The sequence below is a fragment of the Pseudomyrmex gracilis genome, unplaced genomic scaffold (genome assembly GCF_002006095.1).
Source record: "Pseudomyrmex gracilis isolate BER0280 unplaced genomic scaffold, ASM200609v1 scaffold_174, whole genome shotgun sequence".
Taxonomy (NCBI): domain Eukaryota; kingdom Metazoa; phylum Arthropoda; class Insecta; order Hymenoptera; family Formicidae; genus Pseudomyrmex; species Pseudomyrmex gracilis.
This window is the reverse complement of record NW_018020758.1, coordinates 103,905-130,733: the sequence shown is the minus strand read 5'-3', so window position 1 is coordinate 130,733 and position 26,829 is coordinate 103,905. Positions and strand designations below refer to the sequence as shown.

General features: G+C 38.7%; 1 protein-coding gene across 4 annotated transcripts in view; it reads left to right on the top strand.

The window, feature by feature from the left end:
* Positions 1-26,829, top strand: part of LOC109857807 (lachesin-like) — a 222,910-nt gene that overhangs the window by 153,632 nt on the left and 42,449 nt on the right. For all 4 annotated transcript variants that reach the window (XM_020434516.1, XM_020434518.1, XM_020434515.1 and 1 more), the window contains 3 exons: positions 2,934-3,040; positions 14,834-15,041; positions 15,175-15,336. In XM_020434516.1, coding sequence (XP_020290105.1) covers positions 2,934-3,040; positions 14,834-15,041; positions 15,175-15,336 — 477 coding nt within the window. The remainder of the gene's footprint in view (positions 1-2,933; positions 3,041-14,833; positions 15,042-15,174; positions 15,337-26,829) is intronic.

Here is a 26,829-nt window from a genome sequence, read left to right as displayed (position 1 = left end):
TAGTCCGGGAACTTTCCGGACAAACTGTGTAGTTATCATTTTTATCGTAAAAAATGATAGGTATGCGCGTGGGCGTTTTGGCATGGTTATATTAATGGCACATTTATTGAATAGCTGTCGTATCATTATATACCGATTTAAACATGAATAATGTTAATTGAAAACGTTCTCTTTCGTCTCTCGTAACCACAAAATGTAATGCTTGTAACATGTAACATACGATATATATTTTCTCTCTCTGTTTCTCTCTCTCTCTCTCTCTAGATATAAAACGTGGTATATTAATTTTTAAATTAATAACACACTCCTATGATATTCACACAGTGACAATAGTTTTTAATAAATAATTAATAATTACATTTTTACAACAATGCAAATTACACGCAGCAAATATATATACTGCGGCGCGGTACGGTGAAAAAAATAATTTACCCACATTTTGGTCTTATTACACAATAAATCTGAATATATTTGCAAATTAAACCAGAGAGTGTACGAATTAATTAATTACTGAATTAATTGAACAAATATTTAAGTTTCTACAACGCGACTCGGTGGTAGACACTAAAATTATGACATATTAATTCCGCTACGTGTAAATAATAGTTTCATGACTCACTTACTTCCACGTAGATTAAACTCATACGATCTTATTTTTGACCTATCTTCATGCTTATGTGACTTTTTATTACATCTTCTGCATCTCACTCACATTGGAGTATTAGATAGCAGACTGTATTTGTCGAAATGTCGTACGTGGAAGTGCGACTTTCGGTCAGCGCAAAGACCTCGAACCGGAATTGACGGCTGCTCTCTTCCGGTCGAGCAACCAGCCAACTGCCTTCCTACTTCACTCTCGAGTGCACCACCTACGAATCTCCGAAACTTCTTTGAAAGAGTCGTCGATCGACACGGATGCCGATCTACCTTTCTCTTCTTTTCAGCACCTTCGATTTTCTCCACGCCGGCACCAGACAACGCGTGTTTTATCCTCACCGCCGAAGAGGATGTTGTGGTGAACGATTATTTTATCACGACACGTGTGTGTGTACATGTGTATGTGCGCGCGGTTTTTAACTTCTTCTAACGGGTCTCTTTCTTTTCCTTCAACGAGCGCGTTTAACTTAAGTGAACGTAACTTAGTTTTGTGATGCGGAATTTATATTTTGTGCGTTTCAACGGGAATGTGTGTTCTTTAACCAGAATACCAAAGCGTCGACGCTGACGCGTTTATTTACAACGTTAGTCAGGAGCGTGACATTTGTCAACCGGTTTGGCGGAACTTTTCTGTTCTCTGACCCGGACGATTTGCGGCGTTATTTAAATTTTGTTGTATGATGCGTCATATCGCGTTGTTTAAAATACAAATACCTTGCGAGTTTTGCGGCTGCACACAAAGTGTGAAAGAATATGAGGGATTATACGGTGACGTCGGTTGAATATCCCGATCCGTGCGGCAAAACGCGAATAATAATGACAAAAATATTGTGCGTTTAATATTCTGCAAGCGCACTTTCGGTCTCGCGGTATATATCGCGATGCGCGCGCGCGTGTGTGTGTATACGCGTTTTGGTTTCAGCTTTAAACGAGAGAAGTGTCGTCGTTATATAAATTTCAGTTCAAATTCCTGTGCGATGCTCCTGTCTGCATGATAATTGGTCATGTTTCGAGTGCGTGTGCACATTCGCAAAAAACTTGAGCGCAAATGACTGAACTAAGCGCTTCGAAATATTTTTCGAAACTCATGCATGAAAGCTCCGCGATGGCGCGGTGTGTTCGCACGCGGAATTATTAACGTGCGTGATATATGAAATAAAACTTTTATTTGTAGCTGTCATAAATTGACTCATTTTTTGACTTCCTCGTACGAGAGTGGAATAACCGAGTGGTGACTTCGATTTGACAATATAGCTACGCTGATGATATCAAATTGCAATAGGCATACGTAAATATACACACACACGTACATGTGCAACGAATCATCAATACACATATTTTCATTTATGTGATATTTTCTCTTGTAGCGTTTTATTCAGATTATTTATATACATATCACGCGAGTGCATGCATATTTATAATTTCGTAAAATGTGATTCATTGATAAGATTAATGCGATTTATTAATGTGACTCGTTGCGGTAAAAAAGAATGTGAAAAACATACATGATGTTAATAAGCATTTTGTTATTTTTTAAATAAACGTAATATCGTCAGATCGACGCAACGATTTCTCGATAGAATTGAAAACACAACAAATTGGAGATTAATTAAAATTACATTATTTGTGTCGAACGTGGTTTGTTTTTTAAATAAATAATGTAAATTGCGAAAGAACATCGACAGCATAAAAATACAATACCAATCCAATTTTAACATAAATATCTCCCGAATATATTCAAGACTGAAAGAAATCCGAGTTTTGAACGCGATTTTATGAAGTTTGATAACCGCGGACTTTTCGTTTTTCTTCGCTAATGTGTCGTCGAATAAATCTCTTTTATCGGTTATCACAATTTGATTGTTCGATCATGAAACCTTCAATAGTCAATGCGATCGATTTCTTACTTTTCCTCTCCGAGAATTAATCAATCGCAATTTTGCAATTTTATCGGTCTCTCGTCAAATGACACATATTTCTATCCTAAAATATCAACGAAATCAATTTTGTTTCGAGCGTTACTATATTTATACGCCGGCTTGAATATAAGTTCGCAGCGGGCGAATATAAATTTGCGCCGCGCAAAACATGAAATATCACACTAGATGTATTTCGAGCTACCTAGATAAACGAATGTCTCTAATATGTAACATACATTCTGGACTAATAGGAACACGGATGGAAATTCATAAAATTAATTTAAAATTTAATAAACATAATGAAACAGAATTTTGCGATATGCATTTTAAGTGACGATTTTCTATTTTTCGTTGCAGCGCTTTCCGATCCGCCGATGTTCGCCGAGCCGATACCAAATGTCACGGTGGCTCTGGGAAGAGATGTGAGTCTACCTTGTGTCATCGAAAACCTCGGAAATTATAAGGTAAAAAAAACAGACAAATTCAAATTTTGCACAAATACGGTCGCGACGGTGTTGCGCGTAGCCGCTATTTAAATAGAACCGTCTTCTCGTTTTTCTTCTACTTTCGCTTGGACAACTGGTTCCTTTTATCCCTGTAATTTTCTTCCTCATTCTTGGACCGTGTTTTCCCAGCGGTCGGAACTTGCCATCCATTACTAAACAGAGTTTCCTCAATTATTCGTTAACCGGATTACAAAGAGCGTGTTACAACGTGCGCTGGCCTCGTAAAGACGTTCCCCGCGAAGTTTCGTTTTTTAGTTGTGTTTTTTTTCTTTGGGGTGAAGGTAAAATGCTTAATTTTCTTCATGACATTGCACACGATGTTTTGCTTTAATTTATTCTGTTTTGCGCGAAACCAGCTAATTCCGCACTATTAGATTTTTATGTTTATTCGTGATACCGCAGTATTTATACAATATAGATATAGATAAAGTTTTTAGATTTAGAAAATTCTTTTTATTTACATTAGTTAACATTACGACGAGTAAATGATAAAAAGTCACACGCGCTCGTATGAATCTTTTTTCATTTTTTGCTCTAATCTTTTATCGTAATTTTTTTATTCGTGCTTGTTATTAAAAGATAGCGAAACTGTTATCAAGTTAGTACACGCTGTGTGTGTGTGTCTTTGGAATGTATTTGGTTTCAAATGTTTATTTCTAAGCGTATTATATATTTGCTTTTTTAAGTTTAATTTATACATTATATAAAACTAATGCATTTAAAACACACACGCAAATTTGAAGGCATAAGGCAGACGTTTCTTATTTGTAACCAAGAAAAAAGGCCACATAATCGTTATCTTTGGTATACTTTGCGCGATCTGCAGGTTTGTCCTGCCAGTATTGAAGATCGCTGTTAGACAACCGTATTGGAAACGCATCAGTTGTCCCGTCAGGGAGGTGAATGCGACGCGCCACTACCGTAGCCTGCAGGCGATCAACGTTACACACGAACAAACATATCGGCAGGCGTAACGAGCGATGTAGTTTTCTGAAGTGAAACGGATATATGTGCTTCGAGAGATGTATGAAAAATCGTGGAGAATCTTTCTCGAACTTCATTAAAAGTTGTCGATCGTATTCGTTTCGTTTTTGCTCGTTATTCACCGATCAGAGAATTATGCGTTCGAGACAGATGTCCAAATTTCACGAAATGCCAAACAAATTGCGTGTAGAATTGCGTGTGAAATATTTAATTAATTTATAATGACCATTTCATATGTAAACAGACACCGATGAAAGATGTAGGATGTTTCAAAATTATTTTTAAAACGATAAATGACTTGGTTATTAAAAATAAAACAAAACTGCTTGTTTTGTTATTAAAATATCGACAGTCGCTCGACGCGTCGAACTTTTCACTCTCGAGCAAGTAATGACAAATAGGAAATTGGTCTTGCTTGCTAATTAAATTAACGAGGGAAGCGATGCATTCGAATTGCAGCTCATCTTGCTCTGCTTCTCTCGTAGTTTGCAATTACTTGAAAGCGGTATTCATACTCGGATAGGCATGTCATTGCGTTAGTCAGAAAATTGCATCAAGCACGCGATTAGGTCTCGCACGAACAGCCTTGAGCGATAAACGGAACCAATCGCCGATTCTGCAGTAACATAATATTTCTTTTACATAAAGCGTCCGATATAGCTTCTACAGGATGTTTCAAACTTTCTCAGATAAAATACTATCTAACATTATTTAAGAAGATACTTTTTAACACAACCTCAATCCTATTTGCGATAAAAAAAATTAAAATTAAAATAAACTTAAGGAGCTAAAACACAGTTTTGTGTAAAATTCAAAAGTGGAGACCTATGGTTTAGATTCTTAATTTTATTTTAATTTGTTGAATTCTTGATTTTGGAGCTCATTTTAACTTTAATAATTAATTTAATAATTAATTTTTAACAATTATATGTTGTGACATAAGATACAGCTTCATTTTGGCAATTTTTAATATTTTTGAAATAAAAAACTTATTTAGTGAAAAAATACCAAATTTATTTGTTATTAACAAGAAATAAATTGTGCATTCTTTTTGTGACAAAACTTTCCGTGCGACTAGAAATTTATTAAATCGAATAACAAAGGTTAATAGTGGGTTAGGATACATATTTTTTTACAACGTGTCTACTTTCTGGTCAAACGCGGATCACCTTGTACAAAGTTTTCAATTAGACTCTACTCGCGCAACCAAAGACCCACTTTGCGTCGGGCAGAAGGCGGTTATTAGACGAAACCAACCGCTCCGGAACCGGTTCGCATGACTCGGCGAACTTTCCGGACGATAACGCAAAGGTGGAAAATCACTGATATATCAGACGCAGGAACCGGGAAATTGAGATTACATCAACTTCGGAACTCACCTACTGGCTATTAAGAATACCTTTAAAGTGACACCAATGTTCGTGTGTAAGCAAACGTTTTCCGATCGCTGGGCGTCGTTTCTAACGTCTCGCACCACGTTGTTCAACGATAAGCGTCTTCTCACGAGCCCTCGCGAATGCCTTGCCGCGCAACATCTTACGCGATATTGAATAAAACGGTAATTTTTCCTCCGTTATGTACGTTTCTCACATTATTCGACGAAAACCCACGTACCACGTCGTAGCTCGCTTGTCGAAAATTTATCGAGATATCGCTCTCGTCGTGGGTTTCGATTTGAAAATAAATTCTCCGCTTCTCTCTCCGTTTGCGGTGCGCTCTGAGAATTTTCCGTCTCTTTAACGATCGCGAAAATAGACTATTGTGCTACACGGGTATTTCTTCCATCGGAGCTGTGCGGGAAATAGTTTCCATTTCGGCTTGAGAGAAATGTACGCGGTTGCACAGCTACACACAGCTCGATTTCACGAGATAGTGAAACCGGCCTCGATCGTCCCACCCAATTGTCCGTTGTTGTTTCTACCGGGGCTGTAAAGGTATTTGGCTTGTGCTTCGTGTGGTTCAGCCTGAGAATCGTTTTATCTTTCCAGCTGCTCGTTTTCAGATCGTCGAACCTGACGCGATGTCGCAACCGCCATCTCCCTTCGTACTTTATGTTTCGCAACAACACTACGGGAACATCGGGATGCACATCGCGTAAACACTTTAACGTAGATAACCTGGTTCTTGATAGTTTTACATTTTGTGTATTTTTAATTAGTCTTGTTAAAACATAGGTATAAGACGTGTGTAACTTAGAGAAAGACAAACTTGGAAAAATGTTCATCTGCGTTAACGCGCGTAATTCTTCCGAAATAATTTTCTTTTTGTGTATGAAATATAATAAGCTGCTCACAGAGAGAGAAAAGTAATTCAATGTTTTACGGTTGTGACTCACCTTAGAGGAAGAGAAAGTTTACACGGTACGGTGGCCGACGACGGTGGGACGCGCAATCGTTTTTTCTTCAAATTCAAAACACGTAGCCTTGACTACGACGAGTCTCGTTAGAGCCGACATTTGGAAAGTGCATATCCAACGCGCGCGCATTGCAGTTCTCGACTACCGCCGAGCTCTTTGATCAAAATGCCAGAAAATTTCATCTGCTGGGTGCCAAAGTTTCTCCTTCTCTGTCTCCTTCGTCCGTGTCAAGCCGAAAACGCGAAAGAAACCGTACGACTTCGCGAATTTTCCGGGATTTAATTATGATGCGAAGCCCGCGCGCTTTTTCGTGAAAAAGCAATTTTGCCTCTTTGACCCTTTTTGCGAGACGAATTGCCCGGCCGAAAAATCGTTTCGGATGAATGCGGAATGTTACAAATCTGCATGTGGTAATAAAAATGCCTATGTACGCGAACCAATGCTTCACAATGTTAATCCTCTGCCGGGAAATAAAAATTGCCGTCGGGATATAAAAATTTTAAACATTAGTTTTGAAATTGCTAGTTTTTGCGATTATAAAAGATGCATTTTAATGAAGAATTACACACAGATTTTTTTTTGCACGTAGTTTAAACGTATAAAATATATCGACGTATCTCTTTGTCAACTACAGCTAAATCGTTTTGAGAGTATTACAGTTTTGTTTACATTATATTAAAATACTTTTAGAAGAGTATTAAAGCGCTTTTATATTATGTACAATATATCGGAAACTGTGTAACAATGGTGACAATCGTATTACGTTTAATTCTGCTAAAGATAATTGTTTTTAATTAATAAATATCAGCAAATTATATATTGCGCAATAGCGTATCCTTTTCAAGTGCGCGTATCTTTTTAATTACAACTATTATCGTACAGTTCGACATTATTTGCAAATGCCAATATAATGGCAAATGATAGACTGATAATGAATGCACGTGTAATTTGAGGCGATTATTTATGTGTTTGTGTAAGTTTAACAGAGCGAAAAATCAATATAAGTAACATGCAGTGACAAATATACGCGACAATCAATGAACGAAATTTCGAAATTGTTTCAAGAAAAAATTCCTTTGTCTCAAATTCCGTTCAAGAAAACAAAACCTGTGCGATTTGTCAAAAATCAAGCGAGAATGTTTTTTTCAATCAGATCAGCTGATCGAAGGGGTATTAGAGCACTAGAGGATTGATTGACCTTCTGGGAAATCAGACTCAATCTAATAGCTGTTGCGGCTGCCCGCGGGAATATTTTTGCAAAATTGATTAAAACGGACACAGTGTTCACCGGCCCTCAATAGCGTATCACCGGTCGGAGCTGCATAAACTGGTCTAACTCACTCTAATTCCATTGTTCCACATCTACGCTATACCTTCCTTTTCCGTTGTGTGTTCCTGAACCGCTCGCTTTGCCGTTTCGTTTCTTTGTTCAGCCATATTCTCACTTGATATTTCTCTCTCCTCTCCCTTCCTCTCTCTCTCTCTCTCTCTCTCTCTCTCTCTCTTTCTCTCTCTTCCATCTATTCGAGATAGCTTTCATCTTTCTCTCTTGCTCCACCCTACATGCAGTCATCTCGCAATTCTCCCTTTCTTTTGCCTCGATTACGCTACCTCTCTTTCGTCCTTTTCCAGCCTTGTTCTCCAAGCAGCAACCCTTCTGCACTTTTGAATTTTGCCCCACAGCCATCGTCGCACATGCAGCCACGCTCGACTACCGTAATAGTACTTGAACGAGGCCAACCGCGTATCGTTTACGATCCTGTGAATTTTTCTGCGAAATTACTTTTTGGAAGAAATTCAGAGGAGAGGCGTCGACGTCGTTAATTAGTGGTTAATTAGTAGTACATATCAGCTAGGTAGAGGTAATGATTTATAAAAAGTCGTTAACACATTCCGGATTATATTTGCGCTCAAATTTGACAGTTTAATGGATTCGTTGGCAAAGGTCTTCGATAACTGTTCTGAGAATTGTCTGATCGTATTTCTGTAATGTTTCACTGTGTTATTTAAGGACAAATATTCTGTGAATTATGTGTGCGCGTGTGTAACAGAACTTACTCGAAACTTTCGTGCTGTTGACTTCAACGCGGTTCTCACGATACGGTTCTCATTTCGCATTAATTCCTCGACGTAACCACGGCAAGTTGAGTCATTGAAATTGCGAACGACGAATAACCGGTTGTGACCGTGCGCGCGCGATGCCGCATTCAACATGTTACCGCAACATTTTGACATTTCCTACGTCGCCACTCGTCAATAGTCGTCGTTGTTAGGAGTTTAATTCAACTTTGAACGCGAAATATTGATTGTTGCGTGATTAGTACATAGTAAGATAAATGTTGCAAAAACAAACCCAAAACTAAAATAGAATAATTTTCACCAAGGCTGTACGTTGCTCCGGAGAAACCGCAAAATTTGAATCTCTTCATCGAATATTCCACGGACGGTTTGTTCAGTTAAATTTCAATTGAAGAACAATATAGAGAATATATTGAGTTATATCTATATATATAGTTAGCTATATTTCAATATATTTTTTAATATTTATATTTTTAATATTTATGTGTATTTTTAATACTTTAATATTTATATTTTTAAACTAGCAAAAATTGGCTAGAAACTCGCTAAAAAAAAAAACACTGGCCAGAAATTGGACCAGAAACTGATTAGTTTTACTATTTTCACCTACTTAATCAAACGAGCGTCGTCTACGAAACTTGGCGATTTCTAACTAATATTAAAACTAAGATCAATAACCTGAGGGAACTGGCCGGTTACTAGCTATATTCTATTTTAATTTCTATTCATGCTAATATTTAAAGTTTATATATATATATATATATTAGAATTACTATTATTATAATTTATATAAAGATAACAAATATGAGAAAGAGATAAAGCGATTCTTTAAATGTAGGTGTTGCCGTATCTGCTTTAAAACTTTCAGTTCATATCGTTATTATTTGAACGTGGTTATAATTTAGTTCATTCGCAATTACGTAAAATTATTATTTGCACATATATATTACACACAAAAATGCAAAATATAATTACTAACTTGAAAAACTCATAAAAGTCACTTAACACCCGCCCATATTCACTTACACGTATTTTTATAAATACAGCAAAAAGCTCTTTCACTGTTTTATATTATCCATAAAATAGACACGACTCTATTTTACTAAATACGATAATAGATAGTTCATAAACATTCTGAAAAAGTTATATATATAATGTTTGTATTAAAACAATAAAAATATTGCGCGCAAATTAACATGAAATGCAATCCACTCACATCACGAACATTCAAATACTACGGACTGAAGTCCTGTTCACTTGCACGATTAGTACCGATTCTTCTTATGTCAGTGTAAAAACCTAAAATTTCTTATCGTCGGTATTATCTTATCTCATTCAATCGGTACTTTCGAAACAACGGAAGTATATTTAAGTGTTTTAACGTGCTTGTGAGTTTTTTTTATCATAATTATTCTCGGCTTTATTACCCCCCCCCCTCTCTTCGAACCGTTACTTGTCGCTAAATAATATTTGAGAGTCAAGTTTTAAATTTTTTTTTTCTCTGATTATCTTAAAACAATATCGCGATAAACTTTGATTCTGTTACAGTTTTGTGTGCGTATATATGTGTGTTAGCGATTTTTATTGTAAAATTGTTGCCGCATTAAGTCGCAGCTGTCATGAATTATTCCACTTCTTGTTTGCTTTTGATTTTGACTTGGAAATTTGGTATTGGCTAGAAATAATACATATAAATATGGATTTATATGCGTAAATAGAGAAACACAATCGATATCGCAAAGCAGATTGCATTCAACGGGGGGAGAGGAAGTCAAAATCATTTTACTCGTGGCACGGAGCTTGCGTTACGGTTTCTATATTTTAATTATCGCATATCCTCTTATCAGCTTTCGGGCTGTCAGTCGATCGCCAAAAAAATTCGTATATAAAGCGAGCTCTCGGGCGCGAGGTTAAGCATAAAACTGATCGAAACGAGCCGATGAACGCGTGAATCTAGATTGCATTGAATCATCCATCGCACTGTCAATAGATATCAAAACGCGCGGAATTTCTATCTTCGCTCGCTAGTTAGATAAATCACGCGCAGATGTAATTGTTAAAAACTAGATACCTACGTTGTGCTATACGTGTATAGATATATATAATCCGTCACGGTCACTAGATTCGTTATAATTTAGATGATAGTTCCCCGATACTTTTTTATACGCGCCGATACGTATTTATACGGCGGTTCTTTTTTGTTAATAGTTTCGCAACACACAATCGTGATTAATCACCGTTTCTCCGCGTGAAAGATCATTTTGTTACGCGTTATTTTTCGCGTTGCGCATGCGAAAACTTTCAAGATTGCGCGCTGTCGGCGACAGTGCGCGAAAGAAGCAAACTAACTGCACGAATGCATTAGTGGAAAAAAATATGTACACACACGTATGCACATAAATTTGAATAATAAGTCAAACACACGTTGCAGCGTGTGACCAATCAAAATTTTACTAAGTTCGATTTAAGCCAAATTAGAATTGCATTTTAATAATTAATTGACAGCTTGCGATTTGTCATTGCAACGCGATATTTACTTCGTTTACCTCGTGACGATATTTTACGATAGAAATCGAATTTTTTTTTTGTGACGATAACCAATTGAGAGACCGTGGCTTTGAACGTCTGCCAGAGTTTTCAATCGAACTCGCAACCGGCAGAAGTTCTTCTTAAGACCATTTAAGACCGATGTAATTTTATAGCTACTTATATATTACGAAAACACATCACGCACACACACTTCTTTTTAAGATTTGTTTTTGTCACACATAAGCTACTGTGTTATTATAATAGTTTTGTTTTTGTTGTTGATTAAAGCGTAAATTATTATTATGCACATTTGCTTTGCTTCTCCCGACCGCTTTCTATTCTGAAATTTGATGCGGAATTCTAACGTTTCACATTTGTTTTTTCTGTCACCGATTTAATTTTCGAGACACTCCAGGGAACACATTTATATAAGCGGGCACTCATCTTCTCGCGCGAAGACTTTTTTTTTCTCTTCGTTAGAACTTAGGAGCCATCCGCAGTGCGTGACTACGAAAGTTTCTTGCAACGCGCTACCGGTGTGACTTTTCTGGAAGATCCTCGGAGAAAGGAACTTTCTCAGCGCGCTGCTCCTGCCGGCGAGCCTTGCTTATAAACCGTCGCGAAAATTGCCCCGAGAGATGTACGTAAAATAAAACTTAGTAATCTCGCGCGAGAAGTTTCGTACGATATTCACACAACAGTGCCAATTTTTAATTTCGACGCTGAGAAAAAAATTTGACACCGAAAATCGATCCGCAAACGATTGAGTCGTCAGCATAAATAACTGTTAAAATCCCATCCCCGACACTGCCGAATTCGTGTTATCTCTCTCGAAACTTTTACTATTAAACAGTTATCATTTCGGTTTTGTCTTTTTTTTTTTTTTTGTCTTTTTTTTCTGCGGTGAGAACGTGCGGGAAAATCTGTCAACAGTCTGAGAAGACCGCGTCTTTGCGCAGTGGATTTTAGAATTACACGCGAAGCAGAATCTGACGAGTTCGGAGATCCCGGAGAAACCGGCAAAATCCTGTTGGCAGACAAGAGCTCGAGAGATCCGCCACCATCCATCTTCTCAGCTCTTCGTTAGAACCGTCAGTGGCGTCTGACTGTTTAAAGAACTTTCCCAGGATGTACTGTGATTTTCGTAGCTGAAACTTTTGCTTACTCGAGTGCCCGACGAAAAGGAGAAGCGGTACATAGCCCGAACAATTCTAGACGAAGTTGTTGCCGAGTTTCTACGCGAAATACCTGTGGGGAAAAGAGTCCAGGATAAAGCGGAAAACAGAGACTGCTAAATGTAAATGTCTCGTCGGATTTGGATTCGCTATAAGTCGATTAAAGCGTGATAATTCGTTTAACGCCGAATGCCGTTGAAACAAATGATTTCTTATTTACTGGAATAACCGCGCAGTTATTTGTGCCTTTGAAGTAATTTGACGTTTTAAGAAACTGTTAAAAATTTTTTCATTTATTGAAATCTCTTGAAATATGATTTCTCTTGAATTTTTTTAAATTATCGCGGGCGTCTTTTATTATACATTTTGATAAATTATTTTACTTTACACAACCTTTGTCTCTTCAATTTTAAAATAATCCAAGAATTTGACTTTTCGTGAATGCTATTACTCTGAAATAACGTTGATGTATGATGTAACATTATTTCTCTTTACGAACATTGCATATGATGTACATAGAACATTTCGAATAAAAGCTAAAAGTTTTTACGCGAGTTGAAAGAGAAGAAAGGATAGAAATGATACAATTTAGCTTGTCCGAACGGGCTATATAGTTCTGGCTTAATTTGAGGAAGTACAACATATACGTCGGAAAAAAGAGGCAAGCAAAAACGCGGAAAAGACGCGAATACAGATGTTACTAATTGTGTAAGCAACGATATAACGAATCTAAATGGGAGCAGTAAAAGAAAAACGTGAAACTCCGAGAATGTGTCATTGAGAAATATACCTAAACTAATAAAGATATATTATAATTAAAAATAAAATTATAATTAAAAATAAAGATATATTATAATTAAAAAAGGTAGTAAATTTAAATACTTTTTATTTCACAATTAGAGAATCATTTGCGTTAATCATTTTTATTTTACTTTTAAATTTTGACGCTGAAAGTGTTTTCACTTTCTTATAAATATTAAATTTTAACGCAATTTTTTCTTTGTTACAACTTTCACTTTCATTAAATAACAAGCGATTGAAATTCTATTGTGTGCAGTGACGGAAAATTAACGCGTTTTATTACATTATGAAATTTTCAAATTAATTCACGCGATACGAATAATATAAAAATAAAATACTTATACATTTTTTTACATTTGACACTCAATGCCATCGTGTCTCTGTTGCTGACCTTCCTTCGGCCGTCGATTTGCGGTCGCAATTTTTTCAACATTGATTGCTTTGCATTAATGAGATCGCCTGAAGATGATCTAAACTAAAAATCGAAACATCCCACAGAATTTGATGATGTATATAGTTTATTTTAAACTGTATACCACTACTACGTTTTAGATTTTAATTTCAAAGGTCAAATTTATCTTTATTTATAGATTACATCTTTTAACACAGCATTGTAACGCAATGAGATATCATGTAGAGCTAATCGAATTGTAAAAATAAATAAATTTTACGAGTGGGCGTTCAAAAGTCATTTCTTTACGAGAAAATCCTTACAGTCGCTGTTATTCCTTTACGTGGCAAGGTGACACTAAATAGCGCGCCTTCTCGTGCAGAAAGACAAGGAAGGAAAATGCGACCCGGATAAAAGCAACCAAGCCGGACGGGATTCGTCGCTGTCTCACTTACCAGGAAGTGTACTTAAAAAAGAGTTAAGAGCAAAAAAAAAAATGAGAAACAATGGTTGCCGCCGTTGCGCAACCGGGCGTTGCCTTGGCAAAAAGGAAAACTAGGGTGAAGGTTTGGGAAGCAGGTTAACTCAGAAATCCTTGAAAGTGCATAAGCTTTGTCGCGAAATGAGCTTAGTTAGAGAGCGAGTTACCTCGTGGTGGAACATAAACTACCGGCGTAATAATGTTGGCCTCATGACGGCTGCGCATAATACATCCCCATGTGTGCGGCGCGTATTGCGTTTAGCCCCGCTGTTTTTCTTTCTTCCCTCGTCGGCATATTTGGCGTAGCACAGCTCGATGATGCTGGCATTGACGCAACACGGGATTGCGAGACAAATTTGATATCGATCGCCGAAACCCGCGCCGCCGTGCAGATTCGCGAGCAGCTTCGGGCGACGACTATTCGTGACTCTCTCGAGATGAAGAGAATTTTTCGCTGACGTTTTGCTGCGAGTTTCGGAGACGATGTGACTCCGAGATGTGCTAATGTGGAAATATTCAATGGAGAAACGCGGCGCGATAAGCGGACGGCTGCTTCCTGGCTTTATGAACTCGTATTCGTGTCGGAGGTATATTAAGCGAACACGTTGAAATTTTCAACGTGAAGGTTATTCAACTGAACTCTGTCAACGTCAGATTCTATGGATTTTGGATGATCAAATATATATTCATATACGTTGCACATGAAAACATTAACGAACATCTTACTTGGAGAGAAAACGAGAGCTTGCTTTTGATTGTAATTCCACTAGACTGTTACAATTTGCTTATGCAAACTTGATAGCAATCGAAAAACATAATATGTTATTCTTTTCAAATTATAATAGAATTTTTATATTAATATAAAATTACATGCGTACAGTAAAACGTTAATTAAAAATTAACCTCAGATGATAGCTTATACATTTAAATATGTGTGGCTTATTTTTGATTATAGGTGGCGTGGATTCATGTTGGTCGTCAAATGCTGCTCACTGTCCACAAACACGTGGTCGTGAAAATGCCCAGGTTTTCGGTGTCACATGACAATCAGAAAACGTGGTTGCTTCACATTGCTAGCGTGCAGCAGGACGACCGGGGTTACTATATGTGCCAAGTAAATACCAATCCGATGATAAGTCAAGTTGGCTTTCTTCACGTTGTCGGTAAATATTATTGTTTTATTTCAAAACTGGCAATTTTATTTTTCAACCGAACAACTACTGAACTACTGATCTAGCAAAGTTTTGGAGAATGGAACATACTATATTCCTGAATCCCACACCTTGTGTGTTTTAGTGCCACCAAATATAGTGGATGCTCTTTCCACCGAGAGCACTGTGGCAGTTCGGGAACATCAGAACGTTACCCTCACCTGCAAGGCCGATGGATATCCACCGCCGACATTAATGTGGAAACGTGAAGATGGCGAATTGATTACGATCAGCAAACATAAGAAAGGTAAGTGACTTGTTTTTATTATGTTGTTGTAAATTACAAAATTTATTTTACACAGTGGAAATTGATGTTACGAGCAGATATGTTTACAAAAGTTTTCTATTTTCATATAAATTATTCGAACGTAAAAACATTCTTCACGTAACTCCTATAATTTATTTAAGGCAAAAACTGTTACAAGTTGCATGTAAACAAACAATTTCAAATGCGATATTGATTTATGTAGCGTCTGACAGTTTTATTTATTATTATTTATCTCTCCGCAGCAAAAATTCTATTATCTTTTATACGCGCGTCTCTGTTTTATTTTATTTTATTGTTTTTATTATAAGAATTTATCGAAATTGTGTTTGGTGCTGTTGTTATTGCACACAGTACTTCTCGTACTTTCTTTTGCAGTAGATACATGTTACACTTATATTTAACTCCCGAAAGTTTAATACTGCAACATCTTGCGCCAAATTACACATTTGTTTCGGACGTTTTGGAGAATTTCCTTTGTTCGGCTCATGTACAAACTTAGAAAACGATTCCGCGAGTTTTCCCTTACGATGTCTCGAGATCTCTCGTCTAAGCGAGTCGAAACTTTGAAGCACTTTTACAAGAGGAAACGGGCGTATTTGTAATGCAGCCGAAGTTCAACGCGGGAAGTAATTTTTGGTACGAAGATGTTCTTCTTTCGTACGTTCTTCTCGTCGTGCCAGACTCGAGTCCCATGAGTCCTGGCATCGACGCTTCTCTCGGCTCAGGTAACGGATCGGCGAACGTTTGCTGAATCGAAGAAATTCGAAGTAAATTTTTATCAATTACACGAGCGCGCGCGGACGTTTGTCCGTGCAGACAGTCCGGTTAGAGGAAAATCGTTGGAAAATTCAGAACAAATTGAGGGAAAAAAAAGCTGCGCACGCGTATCTTGTCGATTTAATTTCGCGTTTCTTTCGGGTAATCCGACTTATGAAAAGTTTGTTCGATCGAGTTTTTTCCGCGAGAGACGTTTGTAAACGCTAGACAGAGAGAAAAATATCGCGGAAAACTATTTATTCAACTATAATTGCGCGCGCAGTTGCTCCGTTAATCTTGCGAAAGTGCATTTTTTTACTTTCGAGAGTGTGTGATGTTTTATTTTTATGTTTTAAGAAATACAAAAGAAGCTTGTGCACAGTGCGAATATATTATACATGCGCGTTCTAATGTTGCGAAAGAGCTTACATTTACCGAATGCCATGAATTTTTCCGTGTGTTTACCGGGTCTCGTTCTTTGGACAATAAAGTACAGGTAAATGTGAATTCGTATCTTTTGTGCGCGCGACAAACATTTTTCATGTCCAAAGTATGGAAATCAACTTTTACCAGAGTCTCATTAGATCCTCAATAATTACTCGCTTGCGTGTTCTTATCGTCGATCGTGGTTATTTTTCCATTCTGCCTACATGATTGATGTCGCGCAAAAAGATCTTTATTCGAGAACTTATGAAGAGATATCTGCCGTGAACTAAATCGAGCTTATTGAGATTCATCTCTCTTGTTATTGCCCATGTACAGAGTTTTACAAATTTTTTTTTTTTTTTAAATTACTTGGTTTTTTAACTAATTTTTATCTTTGTGTATTAACAGATCTCGCTTATATTCTAAATATATCAGATTGCTCTTGGAATTCTTATGAAGTAAACTGAAATGTTCGCGAAACGTTGATATAAAAGTGATAACGCAATTCAAACTCGACAATCATCTTCGAATATTCATAAGCGAGATCTCTTAATGTTATTGCGCGCTCTTGGGTTTGCAAGCAAATTGAACCTATTATTAACACGATTTCATTATTTGATCAGTTCATTTTAGAACGCTCGCAAGATCTCACCAAACGTTCACAAAAATTTTGAATATTCGTATCGAATAATCTCCGTAACGATGCGCGAAACGAAAGATCTCTTTTTAGATCTCTAAACGTCTTTTCTTTATCTTTCAATTGCTATCATTTGTCGACGGGAATAATTAATTATCGAGGTCAAGGAACAAAGTTATTCCGAAATTAATCCCGGAGAGACTGCGAGGGCAATAAATCGCGGCAATGATGGCTCTCGTAAAGAGGAAAGGAGAGAGAGAGAGGTGGCACGTTTATCTAATATCTACATTATGCCCCCACGCGTGTTACATCGTTATCGTCTTTGCACGTTGAGCGTTAAGCTTCAGGACAGAGAGCGCAAACTAAACACGCGCCATCGGAGAATGCCCAGAGGGTGCGACGCTCATGGTAAAGCAATAAAGTGCGATAAACTGTGGAAGTTCCCCACCCACCGTCGTCCTATTAGCAATGCAATTATCGCCCGCTCTCTGCCAGCGACACCAGGTAGTCGTATCCTCGGCTTCGTTCGGATCTCTTTATATCATTTCTTTATATGCATAGATTTTTTTTCGCTTTATGATATTACGAGGTTTAACACGCATTTGATACACTCTTCGATAAAACATCGAATTTTTTTTTTTTTTTTTTTTGTTTTACGTCGAATCCAAAGCAAATTTAGTCGGCAATGACATCTTATTGAGCGGAAACAGTTTTCGGGTATATCTGTGTCAATATTACGTAATGTACGTCAATATTTGATACTTATATGGATTCTCAAAAATTGTAGATTTTATCGGTATCTCGCGTCTATTATCGATTACGAGAACAAACGTACATATTCTTTTCTCGAAAACTCGTTTCTGACTCCGGAAAACGTGCCGGAAGCCTCTCGCAGCGGGTGGCGGCGGCTGCAACGTGCGAGTTATCGCAGTCAAGTGTGCGATAAACTTCGTAAGCTTTGCTCCACCTGCAAAGCGTGATTAGTAACGCAATTATCCATTTCCGCGATTCCTTCCGTCGACATTGCGCTCTCTCTCTCTCTCTCTTTCTCTCACGTTCGAGAAAGGGCAATTTGTAATTAAGTATCGTAACCCCACCATCGAAAATCCGCTTTCGAAATAGTTAAAACGCGCGAGTTATGCACGCGCGTACCACGAAATCCCCGGTGGGCACGTGGCCGCGAGTTAACGCCACGAGGCGCGATAAACAATGTAACGCAATTGCCGATCCGCACAATTCTATCTACCACCAATCTACACCGCGTTTCCCGCCGAGCTCGCACCCAGCATAAATACACACACCTTCCTTTCCCCTACCTACCCGGCGCGCGGAACAAAGAGCGACGATTATTCGGCGTCATTCGCACATTTGGATTCGCGCGTTTAGTGCGGATTAGTTTAATGGCTTATGAGATATCGCGAACGAGAATCCACTCGCGCGAGGGCGAACGTTCGAAAACAAGATCAATCGCGAGTCGGTCATTGCGAATTATTAAAAGCGCGATACAACTGTCGTGTTTGACACAGAATGTCAACGAATGCGCGCGCGTCGATAAAAATTCTCCGCGCCCGTAAATTCTCGGTATAAAACTAAAACCACGCGTTGCGTTTCATATAAGCTTAATCCCGCGGACTATACGCAAGCGGTTATCGGAAACCACGATATATATCTACACATAGTGCAGTTCAAAACATGATCCCTTGTTCCTGTCTATTTTTCATAATCACTGTAAATCAGATTTACATTCATTCGGTTAGTATCTCAACATTATCTTCTCTATCTCTGTGTTTTCGCGCGTAAACTTTTTGATGTTGCACGTGTCCCTCATAAAAAAGCCATGTTTACCGCAAAATGCGCGTTTTTGAGTCGAATGTGTCGCATCTATTGTTGCCTTCTTTCCGCGTTGCCGATTGATTGGTTGGTTGATAGAGAAGTCGAGTCAAGTCGAATCGAATCGGTAAGATTGAGAGAGTAAATAATGACATAAAAGCAATGTTGACAGTTCGTCGTATACGTGGAGAAAATTAAAAACGTGACTAAAGCAAAGTGACTGCAAATTATATTATATATAACATTAAATAATATATATATTACACATATAATTTATTATATATTTATATTATACTTTATATTGTATTATATGTGTTATACACATATTACAGTAAGGTCACTGATCTCGGCCGAGTGACCGCAGCGGGGTCACTGACCTCGGCCGCGCGGCCTTGGCGGGGTCACTGACCTCGGCCGCGCGGCCTTGGCGGAGTCACTGACCTCGACCGGATGACCGCGGCGAGGTCAGTGACTTTGGTCACGTGATTACAGTATATATATATATATATGTATATATGTGTATTATATATAGATATAGAATATTATATATAATATATATAATATTCTCTTTTTTACTCTTTTCCTTGTCACGTGACTTTAGTCACATGGTGTTTTTCCACTTTTCTTTTTCACTATTTTTTGATTTTGATTTTCATGCGTTATTTCTGACATCTCTCTAATGTGTACATGATTTGTAAGACGTATATACTAGCTGTCATCGCGGTGACAGGTTGTGTTCACTGACACAACACGATAAAATAAAAACAATAATAGCGTGCGCGTAGCACGCGTCTGTGTTGTGCTAGTAATATAATATATTTTATTTATAAATGTTGCTTCGAGATAAAACTATCTCGCGAAGGAATACGAAAAGTTCGATTAATTTCTTTGTCTATTCTATTTGAGGCAAATTTTAACTCTTCGAAACCTACATAAGTCCGCGATACATTTCGTGGCCACGAGAGCTAACGATGCGTTGCTACAAAGTGAACAAGACATGAAGGATACCGCAGGGTACATCGCAAGAGGCACATCGATGCAAACAGCGGATTAGTCAGGGGAATTTATATAGCGGGGAAAGCTATATTTCTCGTAAAGCTCGGGCGGAAGGCTTTTTGCTCTCGACTCCGGCGCTTCTTAAATATTGTAGAGATTAATCAACTTTCTCTCTCTCCTTCTCTTTCACATACACACACACATACTCTCTCTCTCTCTCTCTTTCTCTCTCAGCTTCTTCGTGGAGCAACTTTCTATCCCGTGTTGCTTGCGAGGGAGAGAACGTCCGTCCGCGGGACGGACAATCGTGGGAGATAGGCATGTGAAGAGCGCCGAGGGTGAAAAGCGCTCCCCATGCGAGCTGGTGTTAGAGCTGCGGTTCGAAAATTATGCGCACACACGGCACGTCTGTAAAATATGCACCAGTTACTAAAGATACGCGGCGGTCTCTCTCCTTCGGCGTGATTCCGACACAAAATTAAAAGAGTCCCTTCTCTGTTGCCGTCCGCCGCTGCTCAGGGAAAGAATGCGTCTACGAGGGAGAGGTTTAAGAGACTGTAAGCTTCACGCGCGGTTAATTTCTCGACGGAATTTTTTCTCGTTCAGCGCTCACACGCGCGTACGCAAACGTTGGTGTTAAGGCTACTTGCAAAAAAGCAAGCTCGAGCCATATAATTGCGTAACACACGCAAACAGTAAATAATTACAACATGTCATGAATGTACGGAGGGAAAAATATTTATATGTAGAAAACGTTAAATTAATCTTTGCAAGAAAATCGTTTAATTTGTCAAAGAAATTAGAAGCAAGAAGAGATTTATTTTATTAAACAAAACAAATCGTTCTACACACAATGGTGATTGCTGCTAAAGATTGCTACATCGGAATACATATTAATTAACTCGTACCTAGTTTTTCGAATATTATATTGTAACTCGACAAAATATTGGAAAAACATTATGTTACATTTTCTTAAATAAAGCGACTGAGGAGTTCTGCAAATTTAATGCGCAATTAAACGCAGTGAGCGAGTTCAATATTTTATTTATAAATTCTTATACGCCAGCAGTGTTTGCGAATAATACACGTTAATAGCGTGCGCGTTTCCCGTATATACCCCTATATCCTTATAATCCTGCGAGATATTCATTTTTAACAACGCAACGCACTTTACGCTAATTAAACGTGCTTCGTTCCAGCTTTGTGCTTAAAATCCCGTCGTGTTTTCGTCCCTGTGTGAATTTTCTTCTGAAAAACAACGATAGACTGTTATTCCCTTAATACCAGCAGCATAATAGGTTAAATACAAGTATAATTCAGGAGAAAGAGAAGGATTGCGAGCTAAGGGCGTGCTCCACGTTCTTTGCATCCGTGTATTATTGCACCGCAATGCACCATAGAATAGCCACGGCGGCTCCGGGCCAGCGGTGGTTATAAATTGCTCGGGACAGCTTTCGAGACTATTCATTTTGCCTTGTCAGCAATTAGCCGCCGTGTAACTCGAATGATTCTGACGAGATAGCACCGCGCGGCGCTATCTCATGAAGCGAAGCGGAATACCAACGAGCAAAGACAGATATTTAACGACAAATATTTCGATAATAAAACACATAATTTTTGAACAAAAAAAAAAATTAAGAAAAAATGGTTTTAAAATGTATATGAAATTGTTTACGCGCGCGGTTATTTTTTTTTCTTCGAGGAAAATTTTCCTCATAAAGGACGTATGTGACATACCCAACTATTTTCGCAATGTACGCGCAATAATAGCGTTCGATAATAGCGAACGATTAACGTGCCTCAACCTTCTGGCGGGTGTTGCGTAACGTCGAATCTTCCGGGGACATTATTACAATGCGCCGCGCGCGCATCCATCAACAAATAACAGGGAACACGACTCAGGGAGACGATCTTCCCCTCTCAGGGTGTCACGATCAGGAACGACAATCTAGCTCCGTCCGCTTGCGACGTCGTGCTGCGCGTCGAGATCGAGTTATCGGACTTCGTATCCACTTTCGGGGTCGCATCGGTAACTTTTAACGAGCGCTCAAGTTCGGCCGCGCGCACACGTTTCGACGACAGCGATGCGCCACGGGGATGCTTCACGCCAGCGAGACATTTTCACATGCGCGCACTTATAGGGTGTCTCATGTAGCAGCTGCATTTAAGTTTAATACGTTGTCTCACCGACAGAGTAATTTATATTCTTCTATTTCTATACTTGACACGACATCAAACCCATCCCACCGCGCGAGAATAATCAGTTGCTTGTAAAAAAAAGAAGAGCATCGGAATTTTATAATCGCGTTGCGGGAGAAAGTAAAACAAAACGAGGCGCGCTATTTTTTTTTTTACTCGATCTTTTCCTCCTGAAGAGAATATATATTATATTTCTTGTTAGAACGCTCTTTTGATTTTTGACTTTGTTTTGTGAAAAAGAATTGAATTTTCAAAATTTTAGTCCTCCCAAGTAGCTCTTTGATTTTATTGTTTTAGAACCACACGATGTATAAATTCGCGAGAGACGCGCGAAGCGATGGTAACGTTATCTACGCATAGACGTTTTGTTGTTTCGCTTTCGAGCGTGACGTATGTGAGTTGTATTGAGTGCGTCGGTATACGGTATTCGTTACGTATCTTCAGAATCTCCACATTGCCAAGTCAACGCCAAAGTGTCAGTCTCAGTAAGAGACAAGACAAGCTATATCGACACTTTGTCCAGCTCGAGGCAAAATCGAAGTTTCTCTACACGGTATATTGACGAAGACGTGGAGACTCGCTAATGGGATTGTTACGGATAGATTGAATACGGAATTTGAACGAAATCTCCGCGTGAGATTGACAAAGTTCGTTGCTGATATATTGACTTTGCGCTTGAACCTCTACGTTACCTCTTCGATGTGAGCAATAAGTAATTAATAGAATGGCAACTCACTCTCTCTCTCTCTCTCTTTCTCTCTCATTACATAAACAAGTGCGCGCGAGCTAGAAAATTTAATTTATGTTTAACGTGATTGTACACATTAGATTTTTTTTACGAAGAAGAACATTATATTAACGGCAAGCGTTTACATTCTTTGAGATTAAATTTTTTTTAGAGAGAAATCTATACGTTCGCGAGTTGTTTCTGTAAGTTTTTGAAAGGAAAATTACAGCGACCGAACAAATCGATCTTACATTCGAGTTTTATAGCAATTATAAAAAAAGTTTAAAAAAAACTTTTATTTTTAAAAGTAGTTTAGATGTGAAAAAACTTAATAAAAGATTTTATCAAAGGTAGACCGACCCCGAAAATAAAGTGTGTTCATACCGCAATTAATTTTTGCGTCTTTCTTTCATACCGGTTTACAAAAAATGTATATAAGATAATATTAAGTTAATTTGATGCTATAAGTCTGTGCAAATACACATTAAGCCAATTTTAATCAAACCGCTACACAACTTTCGGTTAAAATCTAAAAAAAAAAAAAATATTATCCACTAAATCGAGCTCGATTCACATCGCGTATTTTGTTACACCGCGATCGATCTGCAACACTATAGAGTAGCCACGTGAGTAGAATATTTTTAATTATCAGTAATCGCATTTCTTTCGCGGAACGAAACGAAACCAGAGACGTAAAGAAACCAAGAGAAGCGAGAATTCTGAATTGAAATGTCCTGTTAGCAAGATTGCGCTTCTTTATTCACTTTTTGAGAGCCCGCGGTTATTCAACCACTTACGTTACCTCGAAACCCTAAGCAAACAAGAATCAGCTCGGATGTAGTCGACGGATTAACCCGTTTTTAGACACTGCATACTATGTAAACGAACTGTGAAACTTTTATTGTAATCGCTCTTCCTCGCTCGGATAATATCGTTTTGCGCAAACTCTCTCGTCCCCGCTCGATTTTCGTTGTTCGCGCGAACCTCGACCTCGTGCGCTTTATACAAGAACGGGATTCTTCGTGCGCGCGCGCGCGCGCGAAGGAACTCAGATAAATGAACAGTGAAACCGCCGCGTAGTTTTTCCGGTAGAAATGCAATTCGACGTGTTTCCTGTTTCAACACAGGCCGCATGGCTCACGAAGAAGATCCCGGGAGTTGGCTCTGCGCGCCTCGCCGACGTAATTCAATTAATTTCGCGAAATAGCGGTCGACGCTTCGTACCCGACACGGCTTCCACTCGGAAGCATAGCTTCCTGTGTTATTCACGAAGCGCGCGCGGAAACTGTTGAGCTGATAGGCGGAACTAGACGGCTTTGGCTGAGCTTCGGATTCCGACGATCGGAACCGTCCGTACAACGTAGGTAGATAGGTAATGTGTCAGATGGACGATTCTGTTCAAGGATGTTTACTTACTGCTCAAAGCGGCATGATGCCGCTGAAATTCCAATAATCGTGCGTCTTGTCGGAACGATTGCACTTTCGCGTCGAGAAGACAGATGAGAAATTTCGAGGATTATCTCGAGGAAACTTACGGATGACTACGTTTTCTGTAACTCGAGTGTAATGACGTTTTTCTACGTCAAAGTCGGTCGTTTTGTGAGTTTTTATTCAACAAGACTTTTCTCTCTTTTGAAACGTTAACCGAGTCAACGTTCAGCCGGACAAGAACAGTTTTCTAATAAACGCCACGTTAAATCTTCAGTATTTATGGAGATTAATGCCTCGAGTTTGGCGGAAAGCTACTTATTTAGACATTGCGACTGTGAAACGTCATCGGCTGCTGGGTGTATCTTGCTGGCGCCACACCACCATCACCGAGAGACGTTTCGGTCTGAAGGCCGAAACCGCAGCAGCTTCCTGACCGTAACATAGCGGTTGGTCCTTGCGCACGTTTCTCACGGGTTAATGTCGGCACCATCTGGGACACGTTGACATTCGGGCGCCGACATCCTCCCTCAGGACGTAGCGGTGTTACGTGGACCAGTTTTAATCCATCGAGTTTTACGGTGCAGGAATTGGATCCTCCAGGAATTCCAAACGTGTTTTCTGGCGCTTGATTATTGAATGGAGTCTCGCGTGGAAAAAAAAAAATCGCGTGACCTAGAAAGAAAAACACGTTATCTAAAGTGTTTCTCTGTAAAAAAAAGTTTGTTTCTCTAGTTAATTTAAGCATCGTCAAGATTATTCATTTAGAACACAAGAGGAAACGAGAACAATATTAAAAAAATATATACATATAAAAATCGTTTAATTAATAAAAAATTGTTTAATTAATTGATTGCGCGCGGCGTGGATTATATCTCTGTGTGCAAATTCGGACGGAAACAAATTGTATTTAAATTGATTTCCGCGCGTATCGCACAAACAATCTACATAGTTTGCACTTATTAACATTATAGAAGCTAACTTCAATAATACTATTGCACAGTTGCAGCGACACTTCGGTAACATAGTCATCGCTATTACGGTCGATTGCGTGATCTAGTTATAAAACAGTTAGGGGCACGTGTAGCTCGTTGTCCCAGGTTGCGTTCGAGTCGTGCGAGGAGAGTCAATTGCCGGCAAGCCGGAAAATTAATCGCTCGGTTGCCACTTGGAACGGTTTATAACCATGCTAGGGCTAATCGTACTATCCGACCATCTCTTCTCTTCCTCCCGCCACGTCCTAACGCCGATGGCCGGCTGTTGCACCCACCGATACATCGTCTTCCAACCGGATCGATTCTTGTAATCGTCGAAATGTGTTACGTTGGTTTACTGCTACCGAATACCAAATAGGGATGTCGGATCACTCGAAACCTATTTACGTCGGGTGACCGAACGTTCGTTCAGAACGTCGATGTGTAATCTCTTTCCGCGATGTGGTCGTTAACTTTATCTTAAAACATCCCTCACGCGAGGAACAGTTACAATTACTTTGTCTGTATGTGTGTGTGTGTGTGGTTGCGAGCAAAATAATAAATAGAAAATAATAAATAAAATTCAATTTTTTTTTCTTTACGTTCTTTTTTTTTTTCAATCGTCATCTTTTGCGTATTTTTTCGTGTTCTCGGAAAGAAAAACAGCTAGTCGAATAAATAAAGTTTGCAATTTTATGCCGCATTTTTTATTCCTTCCGATTTTAGTTTATTTTAGAGAGAGATACGCAAAATAAATGGAGTTTATCGACGGATTGTCATATTACAAACGACGCATCAGCGTCACAGCTATTCTCGCCTTCGTATATTTTACTCGTGACGTTTTCGAAGCGAAGAGTGATGATAAAGAAGATTTTAAATCATCCTGAAAGCATGCTGTCGTAAAGCATCGCGCGCTGGCGCGTGTCAATTTGCAGTGTCGAGTAAAACCACCGTCCTTTACCGTTTGCATTTCAACGACGGGTCGCAAACGTTCGTGATAAGCAAACATTTTCCACGTGGCGTTTCTATTAGCAACCTCGATGCAGCAGCGCCGCATGTACTTCCCACGCGTAAATATTTTGCGTAATTACACGCAAAATTATCGCTCGGCAAGCACCGACCCGAGATTATACCAAAAAGACCATAAGCGATTTACGATGCGATTTTGCCGCTGCGAACGCTAATTGTTCGACTCCCGCGCTCAGAACGTTATGTGCAATTATGTGTTACGAGGAGACTTTTAATCATCGTCAATTGCTTTCACGCGTCGATTTAGCGCTTTCGTTTGCGATTCCCTCTCTGATATTTTGAACGCGACACACAAAGAGATTACATTATCCATGTTGAAGAGTCGGATCGTGTGATTTTTTAAATACGTTCCCGCCATTATAGAAATACGTTCCCGTCATAGAAATTATTGTGTAAATTTTATAATGCAATATTATATAAACGATATATTTACTAGTCTAACATTTATATTTTTTTTTTTTTTTTTTTTT